The following is a 14821-nucleotide window of genomic DNA, read 5'->3' as shown; positions in this document are numbered from 1 at the left end:
CCCTCTCTCTTTTCTTGCTGAGTCTACTTTATCTTTTCAGAGAACCAGCTCTTAGTTTCTTTGATCTTTTCTGTTGTTTTTTAAGTCTCTTTTTCATTTGTTTTTGGTCAGATCTTTATTATTTCCCTCTTTCTATTTCCTTTAGGGTAAGGTTAGATTGTTTATTTGAGATTTTTTTGGTTTGTTTTTCTGAGGTAGGCATGTATCTATATGAACTTCCCTCTTAGAACTGCTTTTGCTGCATCAAATAGATTTTGGATTGTGTTTCCATTTTGATTTGTCTTAAGGTATTTTTTGATTGCCCCTTTGATTTCTTCATTTAGCCGTTGGTTGTTTGTAATGTATTGTTTAACCTCCATGTGTTTGTGTCTTTTACAGTATTTTCTTGTAGTTGCTTCCTAGTCTCATAGTGTTGTGGTCAGGGAAAATGCTTGATTCAGTTTGAGTCTTAAATTTACTGAGCTTTATTTTGTAGCCTTGCATGTGCTCTATTCTGGAGAATGTCCCTTGTACACTTGGAAGAAATGTATGTTCCACTGCTTTTGGTTGGAATGTTATATATATCTATTAAGGCCATCTGATCTACTGTGTTGTTTAAGGCCAGTGTTTCCTTGCTGATTTTGTCTGGATAATCTGTCCATTGAAGTAAGTGGGGTATTAAAGTCTGCTACTATTACTATGTAACTGTCAATTTCTCCCTTTATATCTGTTAATATTTGCTTCATGTATTTAGGTGCTCCTATGTTGGGTGCAGATAGATAGATAGATAGATAGGTAATTGTTATATCTTCTTGTTGGATTGGCCCCTTTGTCATTATGTAATGCCCTTTTGTCTTTGTTTTAGTGTCTATTTTGTCTGATAGAAATATTGCTACCCCAGCTTTCATTTCATTTTCATTTACATGGAATAGCTTTGTCCATCCCTTCACTTTTAGTCTTTGTCTTTAGATCTGAAGTGAGTCACTGATAGGCAGCATATAGATGGATCTTTTTTTTTTCTTTTAATCCATTCTGCCACCCTGCATCTTCTGATTGGAGGATTTAGTCTGTTTACATTTAAAGTAGTTATTGATAGATCTTTACATTCTGCCATTTTGTTAATTGTTTTCCCATTGATTTTGTAGTTCTTTTCTGTTCCCTTTTTCTTCTCTTGCTCTCTTCCCATTGTGGTTTGCTTAATTTCTTTAATGTTATGTTTAGATTCTATTCTCATTATTTTTGTGGTAGGTTTTTGGTTTGTGTTTACTGTGAGTTTCATATATAGCAACCTATACATTCAAAACAGTCTGTTTTAAGTTGATAGTCACTTAAGTTCAAATGTATTTTAAAAGCACTATGTTTTTACTCCCGTCCCCCATGTTTTATTTTTTGACATCTTATTTTATATCTTTTTATTTTGTGTGTCCCTTAACTGTATATTGTAGTTAAAGTGTCCTTTGGCCATCCTACTAGCTTTTATAAGTGGTTAGTCTGCTATATTTACTATATATTTGCCTTTACCAGTGAGGTTTTTTCTTTCATATAGTTCATTTCTAGTTGTGGCTTTTTCTTTTTAGCTTAAAGGAATCTTTTTAACATTTCTTATAAGGCTGTTTTGGTAGTGAACTCCTTTAGCTGTTGTTTCTCTTGGAAACTCTTTATCTCACTTTCCTTTCTGAATGACAACTTTGCCAAATAGAGTATTGTCCGTTGGAAATTTTTTCCTTTGAGCACTTGGAAAATCTCATGCTGCTCCCTTCTGGCCAGCAAAGTTTCTGCTGAAAAATCATCTGATAGTCTTATGTGAGTTCCCCTGTATGTAACTAGTTCTTTTTCTCTTGCTACTTTTAAGATTCTCTCTTTAACTTTTGCCATTTTAATTATAATTTGTCTTGGTGTGGACCTCTTTGGGTTCGTCTTGTTTGGGGCTCTCTGTACTTTCTGGGCCTGGATGTCTGTTTCCTTCTCCAGGTTAGGGAGATTTTCAGCCATTATTTCTTCAAATATGTTTTCTGCCTCTGTCTCTCTTCTCATTCTGGGACCCTTATAATGCAGATGTTAGTGTGCTTGATGTCCCATGGGTCCCTTAAACTATCTTCATTTTTAGAAATTCTTTCGTTCTTTTTGCTGTTCTGTTTGGGGATTTCCACTACCCTGTCTTCCAGGTCGCTGATCTGCTCTTCTGTATCACTTACTCTCCTACTGATTCCCACTGGTGTGTTTTTCAGTGCAGCTACTGTATTCTTCAGCTTTGTGTTCTGTTTGTAACTTTCTTATATTTTCTGTCTCTTTGTGAAATTTCTCACTGTGCCTCTCCTTTGTTCTCCCAGGTTCACTGAGCATTTTATTATCATTACTCCGAATCCTATCAGATAAATTACTTATCTTCATTCCAGTAAGATATTTTCCTGCAGTTTTATCTTGTTTTTCCATCTGAGACATGTTCCTCCATTTCCTCATTTTGTTGGACTCTCTGTGTGTGTTTTCTGCATATCATGTGAAGCAGTTATCTCTCCCTGTTTTGAAGGGGTGGCCCAGTGTGGGAGATGAACTGTAGTGATTAACCTTGCCCTAGGTCTTGATTGTCTTTCGAATTCTCTCTCCACTTGTTTCAGTCTATGGGATCCAGAAACACAGTCCTCCCTTGAGCCTGAGCCTGTGCTCAGGGGGTTCCCCTGTGTGGGGTTGTGCATGCCTTTTGGCTCCGGTGTGGCTGTGTGAGTGGAATTGGGTGTGGCTGCTCCTCTGCTGCATCTATTGGTGCTGTGGCTTGAGCAGTGTCCCTCTGTGGGGCAGGGCTGCTCACATGTCACTGTTAGCAGGTTAGAATGAGAGTGCAAAAATGGTGACTGCCTGTGCTGGCAAGGTAGAGGGAGCCTGTAAACATGGCATCTGCCAGCATTCCATCCTCAGAGAGTCCCAGCAGAAGTCTGCCCCCTCTGACAGACGTTTTAAGATTAGTTAAGTAAATTTCCTTCACGTACGGTCTTAGCTCTTTACATGCTGCTGCTCTTTGCTCTGGGTCCTGGGATGAGTGGCTCTTTGCACAAGCCGTTTAAGAGCAGAGTCTTCATTCCTTGCAGTCCTGTGTTTCTCTCAACATAAGCCCTGTTGGTTTTCAAAGCCAGATGTTTTGGGGGTTCTTCTTGCTGATGCAGGACCCAAGGGTTTGTGGTGCCTGGTGTGGGTACAAACCCCTTGGTCCTCAGGGAGAAGCTCCATTTATTTATTTGTCAGCTGATTGATTTGTTGATTGATTTATTGAGCTTCCTCTCCATTGTGGATCACCGCATCACGGTTGGAGTTTTTGGTGAGAACATGCCTTTCCTAGCCTTCTTGATGTGGCCCTTTTATCCTTTATTGTGAAGCAGGTAGTTCAGGCAGTTCTCAGGTTCTTTTCAGAGGGATTTGTTACACGTATTTGTTGGGTCTGTGGGAGGAGGTAAGTTTAGGATTTTTCTATGTCACCATCTTAACCCAGTTCCACACTTGGTTTGCTTGCCCTTTCTTTATAGTAAGTTTTGAAGTTGGGCAGTATGAATTCTCCAACTTTGTTCTTTTTCAAGATTGTTTTGGGTTTTCTGGGTCGATACGAATTTTAGCATCAGCTTGTCCAGTTTCTGTAGAGAAGTCAGCTGGGTTTTTGATAGGGGTTGCTTTATCTATAGATCAATGGTGGGAGAATTGCCGTCTTAACAATAGTAAGGCTTCTGACCCATGAACATGGTGTATATTCATTTCCATACTCTTAACCAACCAGTTTTGACAGTCCAGTTCTTCTAGATGTGGATGTTCATATTAGGTATGTTGTATCTTGCAAGTTAGCATTAGTAGGATTGAAGTCCTCATGCCTGGGGCTTAACTGTTGCTCTTAATTAAGCATGACTTGAATTGATACAAAATAATATTTGGAAATTATGCCAAAATATTATGAGTAATATCTGCCTTATGTAAGTAATACCTGCTTAAAAAGTGGCGTGATTCGTTTTGTAGTTTCGTTTTAAAAATTATCATTTTTATCCTGAGTATGTCTGACATAGGAGAGGGATTGCTTTAGGCAAACTTTCAGGTCTCTTACCTGGAGATAGGGGTGCATATCGGAAGAGTAGCTTATATGGCTGTAAGGAAGGAGGTCCTTTAAAACTTCGCAGAAAAATTTAAAACCCTCTCATATTTGTGTGTCTGTAGCCTAAATAGTCTTCCTCAGGCTTGTCATGGTCATGTATCAATGATGTAATAATGATGATTATACCAGAAGCACCAAAGACAGCTATTGGTGTACCATCTGGGGGGGCCTCTACGAATGGTTAGTTTGACTAAGTATTCCAGTAAGCCACATGGAGTTTGTCATCTCTAACAGAGGACTTTAATGCATTAGTGATGAAAAACTGCTCACTGCTGACTGTTGTGATCTTCCAGAGAATTGTAAGACAGCACGGCAGTGAGTGAGTGCCTTGTGCCTTGTGTAATATGGACACATATATTTAGACCATTTGGGCACAGTGCTCCATCTTGTGTCAGGCTCATCATCAGAAGCCTGAGATAGAGGAGGGGATGTGTGGTATCTAGACACTAACATTTTATTTATTATTGATTATAATAGCCAGACACTAACATTGCTTACTCTGTTCTCCTGTTTTACTGCTTATCAGTGATCATCCAGCTATTACAAAACTAGACTTTTTAAAACCAGAATTTTTTTTAGCTTATTTTCTATGTGTGTTGATCCCTTCTGGTTTCCTTTTCCTTCCTGTAGCTTGTTGATCAGAGAGTCCTGTAAAAGAAATCAATTTTGTGAGTCCTGTTGCTCCTTATTCAGCTTGGTTAGTAACACTGTCAGAGGTGGGACCAGCCACAGAAACACCTACCATTGGTCCAGAGCATAGTTGTGGGAGAGATGGGATAAATGGCCGCTCGTCAGATGTGAACTTAGGGTTGTCAGGCCCTGTCGTTTGCCCTCCCTGCCTACCACCTCACCTCCAATACACGGTTAATAAATGAAAATCCCCATATCAGAGATTCATTCTTTTGGGTTAAGACTTCCATCCTTTGTTAAAATTCAAACAGCATGAAACATTATCATATTATACTTTATTGATAATTTATTTTTAATTGTTTTTGTGTACAGAATTTGCTAGATCTCAGTGAGTGCAGAGGGAGAGAGAGAGAGCACACAATTCAGTTACTGGGCACTTTGGAGGAATGTCTTAGAAAACCAGAGGAAAAAAGGCAGGAGGTGCCTGGAATCATGAATAAAGCTTATTCAGACACTGTTATTTTAACCTAAGGGCAGCCTTTTCATGGTTCCAGGAATGTCCACGAGAGCCCTCATCTTCCCTGGAATTTTCTTTAAGAGCAGGGTTAGCAAACTAGAGGCCCATGGACCAGATCTAGTCTGCCACCTATTTTTGTAAGTAAACTTTCATTGGAACATAACCATTCTCATTCATTTACACACTCACTGCGGCTGCTCTGACACTATGTTGGCAGAATTGAGTAGTTATAACAATGCTTAAAATATCTGGTGCTTTACAGGAAAAGTTTGCCCGTAATTGGTCTAGAGAGTCTAGACTTTTAGAATGTAAGCATGGATCATAGATACCTTAAATATATTTTAGACTTTTTAACTTTTAATCTTACCATTATGTGGACTCAAGGGCAGTGATTTTAAGGAAGGATCCCTACTTATATCAGGATGAATGCTTGTTTAAGAAAAAAAATGTGTATTAGAGACTTTTATGTACTTTACATGAATATGTCTCAGTGCATCAAGAAGCGGTACAGAATTGTATTCAATCTGGAAACAACCCATTTCTCAAAAATGAAAAGAAATATCAGTGTAATGAAGCAATATTGCCAGGTGTATTTTACAGAAGAAAATGAAAAGAACTGTTATTTGGTATTATAAATGGGTGTGGCCCATTCTTTATTAACAGTGACCTTAGATTGTAAAAGTCATCATCTATTTGGTTTTGACTCATTTGACTTTCTTTGCAAAAATGTTTTCTTTCAGGTAGGATGCAATGAAGTAATGTATAGTGTAGAAAAATAAATCTGGATATCTGGAAAAAAAGAAAAAATGTGTAACTTCAAAAATATGTAAAAAAAAGGATGACACTGTTGTGTTTAAAAAGTAGCTACCGAAAAATTAATATCTGATTATACAAGTACTTGATCCACCAGCTTCTTTCAGATACTCACATCTTATCACATGAGAAAAATGTTACAGCTTCCCCCATAGACATTCATCTTCTATCATTTTTGAAGACCAGGTATTTATGTTAGACATTGTAATTTATTTAAGTATAAATATGAATATAAATATAAAATGCTAATCTCACTGTTGGAAATTTGAAAAGTGTTATAGCTCACTTATGTCCTGTCTTCCCTTCTCTCTCAGCCTGACGTCCATGGCCCAAAATGACTCTACCACTGGAGACCTTCTTCCGTAAAGAGGAAGACCAGACAGGAGGTTGGGATGAGCATGCCACTGCATCAGATCTCTGCCATTCCATCCCAGGATGCCACCTCTGCTAGAGTCTACAGAAGTAAGACCAAAGACAAGGAGAGGGAAGAGCAGGTATTGGGGGAATACCCTTTTTAGTTTCATTATTTTTTGTTCTTTCATTAAATAGAGTCTAGAATAAGCTCTGACGATCAAGGTCTTTTCCGAATATACTAAAAAAAGCATATGATTTAAACAGTTTTGCTCAGAAGAAGTCATCTTTGTATAGATTTCTAGGTTTTCAGATTTTGCAGTCACCTTATTCTGCCATGGTTATACATGGCTTGTTTATCTTCATTGGTTAAATCTACCTGATTATTTCTGGTAAATCACTGAGGAAAATTTCTTTGGATTCTCAGAACATGATGCAAAGGATAAAATTATTTGAACAAAAATGTATGCCTTGTATATACCGGTCTCTGCCTACTGCTGGAATGTCATCTTTAATATCACAGAGCCTGTCTCTGCCCTCATATGGCTTTTGATCTGGCCTGGACAATTAAATATGCGTAAGAGGTCAGTATAAAGTCAGTGATGGTGGAAGTTCAAGACGATTTAATCCCAGCCCAAGGAGTCAGTAATGGCTTCCTTGAGAAAATAACATTTATATTGAGAACCCAAACAGTGACCTGGAGTTGGTTAACGGAGAAAGATAGAGTGTTCCTGGGACATGCTGAAAGGCCAAAGTTTACAGCAAGGTGAATTTGAAGATATTAAAATAGAATAACTGGAACATAAAGGTCGAATGGGTAGTGGCAAAATAGGAGACTGCAAAAGTTAGAGGAGTTACCGTAAGGAGTTTGGATTTATTTTTGCAGAAGAATGAATGATCACATTTGTGTTCTTAAAATTTTCATCCAGCCTGCTGTTTAGAGAGTGAATTGAATGAGTGCCAGGAGACTAGTTAGAGGATTATTTAATAGTCTACTTAGGCGAGGTTTGACAAACTTTCTGTAAAAGGCCAGATAATGAATATTTTAGACCTTGTGGATCAGCTCTGCCGTTGTAGCATGAAAACAACCAAAGACAGTATATAAATGAATGAACATGACTATGTTCTAATAAAACTGTTTTTACAGAAACAAGTGACAGGTCAGATTTGGCCTGTAGGCTGTAGTTTGCTGATCTCTGGCCTAGGGAAAAGTTGATGGTGACTCCGTCTAGGATAGGTGTAGTGGGGTTAGGGAGATACTTCGATTATTAATCCAGTGCACTGATGATTGCATGTGGGAGGGACGGGGAGGAATCAGAGATTACCCCTGCTGCCTTTTTGCCTGTACAATGTGCTTTACAGACATTTACTCATTAGTTCTTATAGCATTCCTATTTTAAAGTGAAAATCTTTGCCCAAGACTCTGAAGAATCCTTGTTAAATCAAGAATTGATGTCTTATTTGAAGATGATTTATTATAGTTGATGGGACACTATTCTTTCCATTATTACATAAAGAATAAAAAAACTATCGTATTTCTTAAAATACATAGACTGTTGAAAATGAAAATGTGTCTTGTAAATTGAAAAGGACCCCAAATTCTTAATTCGTATTTTTCTTTTTTCCCATCGGTTGTACTGTCAACTGCACCCTTTCTATTCTGAGCTCTTAGGAATGCATCCAGTATCGGTTGAAGTGCTAACTAGGGGCAGTGGTAGGGGAGATGGTTTCTGGACGTCGTATTTTCGGTATTTTATTTTTTTCAACTTCAGAGAGATAAGAGAATACCCTAAAATATCTTTCCCATATTCTGTCAATTTTCATTTAAGTTAATAGTCTTTTTTAAAGATTCAGTTAAATTAACAGTCTTTTCTTAAAATCCTTCTTAACCTAAATTGACTTTTAAATATCACTAAGCAGAACATTTCCTTAGTTTAGGGTGCTTGTCTATACCAAGCTGAGGCTGTTAGTTCCCTATTCATTGTAGTGTTGAATTCGGACAGCAGATGGTGGGAATTTCTTGGTATGTATGTGTATGAGGGACTGTATATGTATTTGTTTGGAATAGAGAAAGGAGGATGTCCAACATTTTAGTCCAGGAAGAGAGGTCCCGTTTGTATAAAACTGCATTGTAGATATATTGTAGATGGGTATTCAATAAATATGTACTGAATTGATCTGTTTGATGAAGTTTTTATGGTTTAAATAAGTAGCATTAACCAGCTATTTTGTGGAATTGGAATTTTGATTGGCATTGGGAAGAAGAACCACCCTGCCCCACCTTAGTGTGGGTAATAGTTTGAATACCTGATGGCAGTTCTGGAAATCAGGGTGCCAGAGTGAGGTGGCAGGTAGTGGAAGAAGAGCTGAGGCAGGAGCTTGAAGAGCCACATGAGAGTTTTGGCAGCAGCTGGCACAGTGCTGAATGAAAATGATTGTTGTAGGTTTCTCAACCCTGAAATGTGATACTAGGAGTAGTTTGGAAGGTAAGTTTTTGTCCAGTGGAGCCTTTTCCCCTTTATCCAGTTCCCCTGGCATAATGAGTTCAAAACAAAATCCTTTGGTACCATTTTTGATCCTCCTGTGCTTAGGAGTGGAAAAGAGCAGGGCAGGAGAAGCTACACAGAGGCACCCCTTCTTTCCATCCCATCATCCACTGTTCTCAGAACTGGAAAGGTGATAACGTGGGACAGATTACATCAGTAACAATTGTATTCCTTTTGAATCTTGTGAGAAAAGAAGAACATTGCAGTTTATGCAGAATCAAATAATGTAACTGTTAACCTTGACACGGTTTTACCTAGGCTTGTCAGCCGCATGACACGATTCTCTCTAGTACCCACTGCATGAGCCCTTATCTGCAATTCTGAGAGTTAATGACTTAACACAGTAGTCAACACAGTTGATGAACAAATGAATGAATTCAGTTTTAATGATATGGGGGCTACTATGGGGTAAGAGGAGTGTTTTGCAGTCTGTAAAAGGATTTCTGCTGCTGTTACTTATAAACTGGGTGTTTCTTGAGTATTTTTTTCTTGGTGTTTTGTAAGTGTTGATCCACTGCCATTAGACTCTGGTATGCGTTTAGAAACCTAATGTGGTGGTTATTTGCAGTCTTTCAAAAGAAACATATTCTTTATAGTTTTTTTTGGAGAATGCTTTCTTCTTACAGTGTGAGGAGTTACTGGTTAATGTCTTACTGTTCTTGGCTTTTTTTGGTTCTTGGGGATTTTTGAGCCTTTCAGTCCTTTTTCAATTCCAAAACCTTTTCTTCTACCTTTCATGATGAACTTTAAACTCTGGTCCTCTAAGGCATTGCTGCTAGTGGTTAAATTTCCATATTCTCTTGACTATAGTATTTTCTCAGATTCGTTCCCCTTAGTTGTATACTGTAGCCCTTTGGAATTGACCTTTTCCAAACTGCCGTATTTTGCTGACTCATTACTGCTGATTTTTGCTTCTTCCTCTGTCCAGTGAGGTTCTTAATTGATTTGTTACCATCTGATTGCTTTTTGATTGATTTCTTGTTTAGAGTTACTCTCTATCTTGTGGTTTGACATACCTCTTTATGTTTTTTGAAATTATTTTTGTTATGTTTTGTTTTGTTTTGAAATAGTTTTGTTAAGGTATAATTGACATACAATAAACAATATATATTTAAAGCATACAGTTTGGTAAGTTGTGACATATATATACACACACGTGAAACTGTTTCCGCAATCAAGATTGTGAACACATCCATCACTCCCAGAAGTTTCCTCATGCCCCTTGGTAATCCCTCACTCCCACCCCTCTCCAGCCTTTCCCTCAAGTAATTGATCTGTTTTCTTTCACTACAGATTAGTTTGCATTTTCTAAAATTTTATGTAGATGGTATCATACATTATATACTCTTTTTTTGTCTAGCTTTTAATTCTTTTGAGATTCATCGAATTTATGTTTATCAGTAGTTTGCTCCTTTTTTTTGCTGAGTAGTATCCATTGTATGGACCTACCACAATTTGGTTATTCATTCTCCTGTTGATGGACATTTGGATTGTTACCAGTTTTTGGCTATTACAAATAAGGCTGCTGTGAACATTCGTACAAGCCCTTACCTAGACATATATTTCCTTTCCCTTGGGTATATTCCTAGGAATGGGACTATATGGTACATGTATGTTTAACTTTTTAAGATACAAACTGCCAAACTGCCAAACTTTTCCAAAGTGATTACACTCTTTTACATTCCTACCAGGAGTATGAAAGTTCCAGTTTTTCTGTATCTCCAGCAACATTTGGTTTGGGCGTCTATTTTAACCATAAGTTTGTTTTCTATGTCTGTGTATCTGTTTCTGTTCTGTAAATAAGTTCACTTGTGTCTTTTTTTTTTTAAGATTCCATATATAAGTGATATCATATGATATGGTATTTTTCTTTCTCTTTCTGGCTTACCTCACTTAGGATGATGATCTCTAGGTCCATCTATGTTGCTGCAAATGGCATTGTTTTATTCTTTTTCATAGCTGAATAGTACTCCATTATTTAAATATACCACAACTTCTTTATCCAGCCATCTGTTGAGAGACCTTTAGGTTGTTTTCATGTCTTGGCTATTTTAAATAGTGCTGCCGTGAACGTTGAGGTGCATGTGGTATTAGGGGGAAAGCATTCATTCTTCAACATTAAGTAGGATGTTAACTTTATGTTTTTTGTATATACTTTTCATCATGTTGAAGGAGTTCCTATCTGTTTCTAGTTTGCTGAGAGTTTTGCTCAGGAAGGGGTCATGAGTTTTGTCAAATGTTTGTTTTGTGTCTTGTCACCGATAAACAAAGCTGTATACTAGTTAAAGTGGGAAGGATGGAGTTTATTTAGTAATAACTATTGCAATAGGAAGGAGAGTCCAGTGTGAACTGAATTCATCTTATTCTTGTCTGGCAGTGTCTAGGATGTTTGAAAGGAGAATGAGAGAGTAGGAAGGAGAAATGAATGGGGAAAAAAGTGGGAGCTTGAGCAGAGTCAGGGATATAGAAATTTATAAAAACCTGGAAAGGCATTTGGTCATTGTGATTAAGCCATCTGGGTTTGCTAACTGGTATGTATTATAGTTGGGCTCCTACCCTCCCACAGAGATTGGGAGACAGAGGCTGTATCTTCAGGTGTTTACTGGAACAAACAGTAAATGCTTTTGGCAGTGTTGAGTTTTCTCACTTAATATCTTAGGTTGGAGTCATCATCCTAAAGACACGGCCATGAGAAGTTAGAAGCTATGCTAGTATTAGTGCAAGAGTTTAGGAGGAGTCATTATGTGCCAAGAGTTTTTGCAGTTCTCAGTCTTACTGCAATGATCATATGGCTTTTATTTTTTATTCTGACTGTTAGTCAGGGATCTTCAGAGAAACAGAACCAAAAGAATACCTCCCTATGTATCATTCTGTATCTTACATGTGCATATAAGTATATAGGTATTGTATATATGTATAAGAGGAGATTTATTATAGGAGTTGGCTCACATGGTTGTGGAGGCTGAGAAATCCCACCACCTGCTATCTGCAAGCTGAAGAACCAGGGAGGCTGGTGTAAGTCCAAAAACCAGGGAGGCAGAGGATGGAATCTTGATGTGATTCCAAAGGCCAGAGTCTGAAGGGCTGAGAACCAGGAGCACTAATATCCAAGGGCAGTACAAGATGGATGTTCCAACTCAAACAAACAGAAATTCACCCTTCCTCCACATTTTTGTTCTATTCAGACCCTCAGTGGATTGTGTGATGCCCACCCGCATCAGTGAGGGCTACCTTCTTTTCATTCAAATGCTAATATCTTCTGGGAGAATTCTCACAAACCTGCCCCAAAATACTTTAACCAGCTATCTGGGCATCCCTTAGCCCATTCAAGTTGACACATAAAATTAACTGTCACAGTTTGCTAACACAACAAAGGTTGATTTTTTTTTTAATGTACCAACCTTATATTTCTAGTATAAACCACACTTGGTTATGATGTATTATCCTTTTTATGTATGACTGGATTTGAATTGCTAAAATTTTGTCTTGAATTTTTGCATCTGTGTTCAAAAGGAGTATTGGTTCATAGTTTTCTTTGATTACAATGCTTTTGTCTGATTTTGTTATAAGGATAATGTTGGCCTCATTCAATGATTAGGGAATTATTTACTCCTCTTTAATATTTTAGAAGAGTTTAAATGGAATTGGTATTATTCTTTTTTCCTTAAGTCTACCAATGGTTTGGGGGGACACAGGCTTTCAGCCTATAGAGCTTAGCATTTTAATATCTTTAGAATCTGTTGTGACATCGCTTTCATTCTTGATGCTGGTAATTTGTGTCTTCGCTTATATTTTTTGATCTGGCCAGAGGTTTATCAGTTTTATTGATCTTCTCAAAGAATTCTTTTGGTTCAGAGATTTTCTTTTGTCTGTCTGCTTTCTATTTCTTTCATTCCTTCTTAGATATTTATTATCTTCTTTCCTCTGTTTCCTTTGAGTTTAATTTGCTCTTCTTTTCCTAACTTTTTAAGGTAGAGGCCAAGGTTATTTGAGACTTTTCTTATTTTCTGTTATAGGTATTTAGTAATTATAAATTTCCCAAATTCTGCTTTCATGGCATCCCACAAATTCTCTATATTGTTTCATTTTCATTCAGTTCAAAAAATACTTTCTAATCTCCTTTTTGATTTCTTCTTTGATTCATGGGTTATTTTAAGTGCATTATCTAATTTCCAAAGTTTCTGGACTTTCCAGAGATCTATTTAATTCCATTTTGATCTGAAAACATATTTTAAATAACTTAAGTCCTTTTAAATTTATCCAAACTTGCTTCATCGTGCAGAATATTGTCTCTTTTGATAAATGTTCTGTGTATGTTTAAGAAAAATGTGTATCCCACTGTTGTTGAATGAAGTGTTCTATAAATGTCAGTCATGTCAAGTTGATTGATAGTGTTTTCAAGTCTGCTGTAGCCTTGCAGTCTACTTGTTCTGTTAGTAGAAAGAGTGGTCATTAAACTGCTGACTATAATTGTGGATTTTTCTGTTTCTCCTTATAGTTATACCAATTTTCCTATGTGTATTTGATGCTCTTTTATTAGGTGCATAAACATTTAGAATTGTTTGGTCTTTATAAATTAACCCCCTTATTATTATCCCTGGTGATTATATTCTTTACTCTGAAGTCTACTTTGATGATAGTATAGGCACTACAGCTTTCTTTTGATTAGTGTTGGTATGGTATCATCTTTTCCATCTTTTTACTTTTCACCTGTGCCTTTATATTTAAAGTGCTTTTCATGTCAGCAAAATATGATTGGGTCTTTTTATCCAGTCCGACAATCTCTCTCTTTATTTGGGTGTTTAGACCATTTATATCTAATGAGATCATTGATATGGTTAGATTAAGCCTTCCTATTTGCTTTCTGCTTGTCCTGTCTGTTCTTTGCCTCCCTTTTCATTCCTTTTCTGCCTTTTAAAAAACTGAGTATGTAAGAGTTAATTTTTTTCATCCTTTTTGGCTTGTAAGCTATAACTCCTTATTTCGGTGGTTTTCAATTTTATTAATTTTATTTTTTTAGGGTTATAGCGTACATGTTTAGCTTGTCACAATCTACCTTCAATTGGTACTACGGTAGTTCAAGAGTACTATAAGAATCCTATACTTTAGTATAGTGTACTTTTATTTCTCCCCTCCTCGTCTTTAAGCTGCTGTTATCATACATTTTTATTATATATACATTATAAACCCCAGAATACAATGTTACAATTTTTTAAACACTTTTCTCTTTAAGGAGATTAAAATAAGAAGAAAAAATATCTATTTACCCTTATGTAACGTACTGCCGTTTCTGGTGTTCTTCATCTCTTTGAGTAGAGCTGTATTTCCATTTGTCATTTTCCTTCTGTGTGAAGGACTTCCTTTAACACTTCTTCTATTGTGAGTTGGCTGGTAATGACTTCTTTTAACTTTCTTTTTTGTTTTCTTCATTTCTTATGTCTGGGGTTTGTTGAGCTTTGTGGATCTATGGGTTTACAGTTTTTGTTGAACTTGAAATATTTTTCAAATATTTTTTCTGTCCCCTCCCTTCTTTGGGGACTCTGTTACACACATTAACTGGCTTGAAGTTGTCTGGTATTGTGTTTTTAATTAAAAATATTTTTACTGTGCTTTATTTTGGATAATTCTAATTGATATGTTTATAAGTTCACTAATCTTTTATTTTTCGACGTCTAATCTCTCATTGATTCCATCTAGTGTATTTTTCATCATAGATGTGGTATAGTTTCCATCTCTAGAAGTTCAGTTTGGATCTTTTTTTATATCTTCCATGTCTGTATTGAACTTTTTGATCATAAGATCCAAACTGAACTTCTAAAAATTGATTTAAAAATAAAACTGACTTAAGATGCCAAGTGA

At 36.7% G+C, this 14821-nt stretch overlaps 1 protein-coding gene across 5 annotated transcripts in view; it reads left to right on the top strand.

The window, feature by feature from the left end:
* The window catches only part of MARCHF8 (membrane associated ring-CH-type finger 8), a 129039-nt gene that overhangs the window by 53633 nt on the left and 60585 nt on the right, over positions 1-14821 (top strand). For 3 of the 5 annotated variants that reach the window (XM_064487932.1, XM_010985293.3, XM_031460942.2), the window contains one exon: positions 6380-6559. In XM_064487932.1, coding sequence (XP_064344002.1) covers positions 6458-6559 — 102 coding nt within the window. In that variant the 5' untranslated portion in view covers positions 6380-6457. Of the gene's footprint in view, positions 1-6379; positions 6560-14821 lie in introns of those variants that run through there. The other 2 variants (XM_064487933.1, XM_031460944.2) reach the window with 2 other exon arrangements.

The sequence above is a fragment of the Camelus dromedarius genome, chromosome 8 (genome assembly GCF_036321535.1).
Source record: "Camelus dromedarius isolate mCamDro1 chromosome 8, mCamDro1.pat, whole genome shotgun sequence".
In the NCBI taxonomy this organism is placed as follows: domain Eukaryota; kingdom Metazoa; phylum Chordata; class Mammalia; order Artiodactyla; family Camelidae; genus Camelus; species Camelus dromedarius.
Note: the sequence above shows the minus strand (reverse complement) of the source record. Positions and strands in the feature narration are given on the sequence as shown.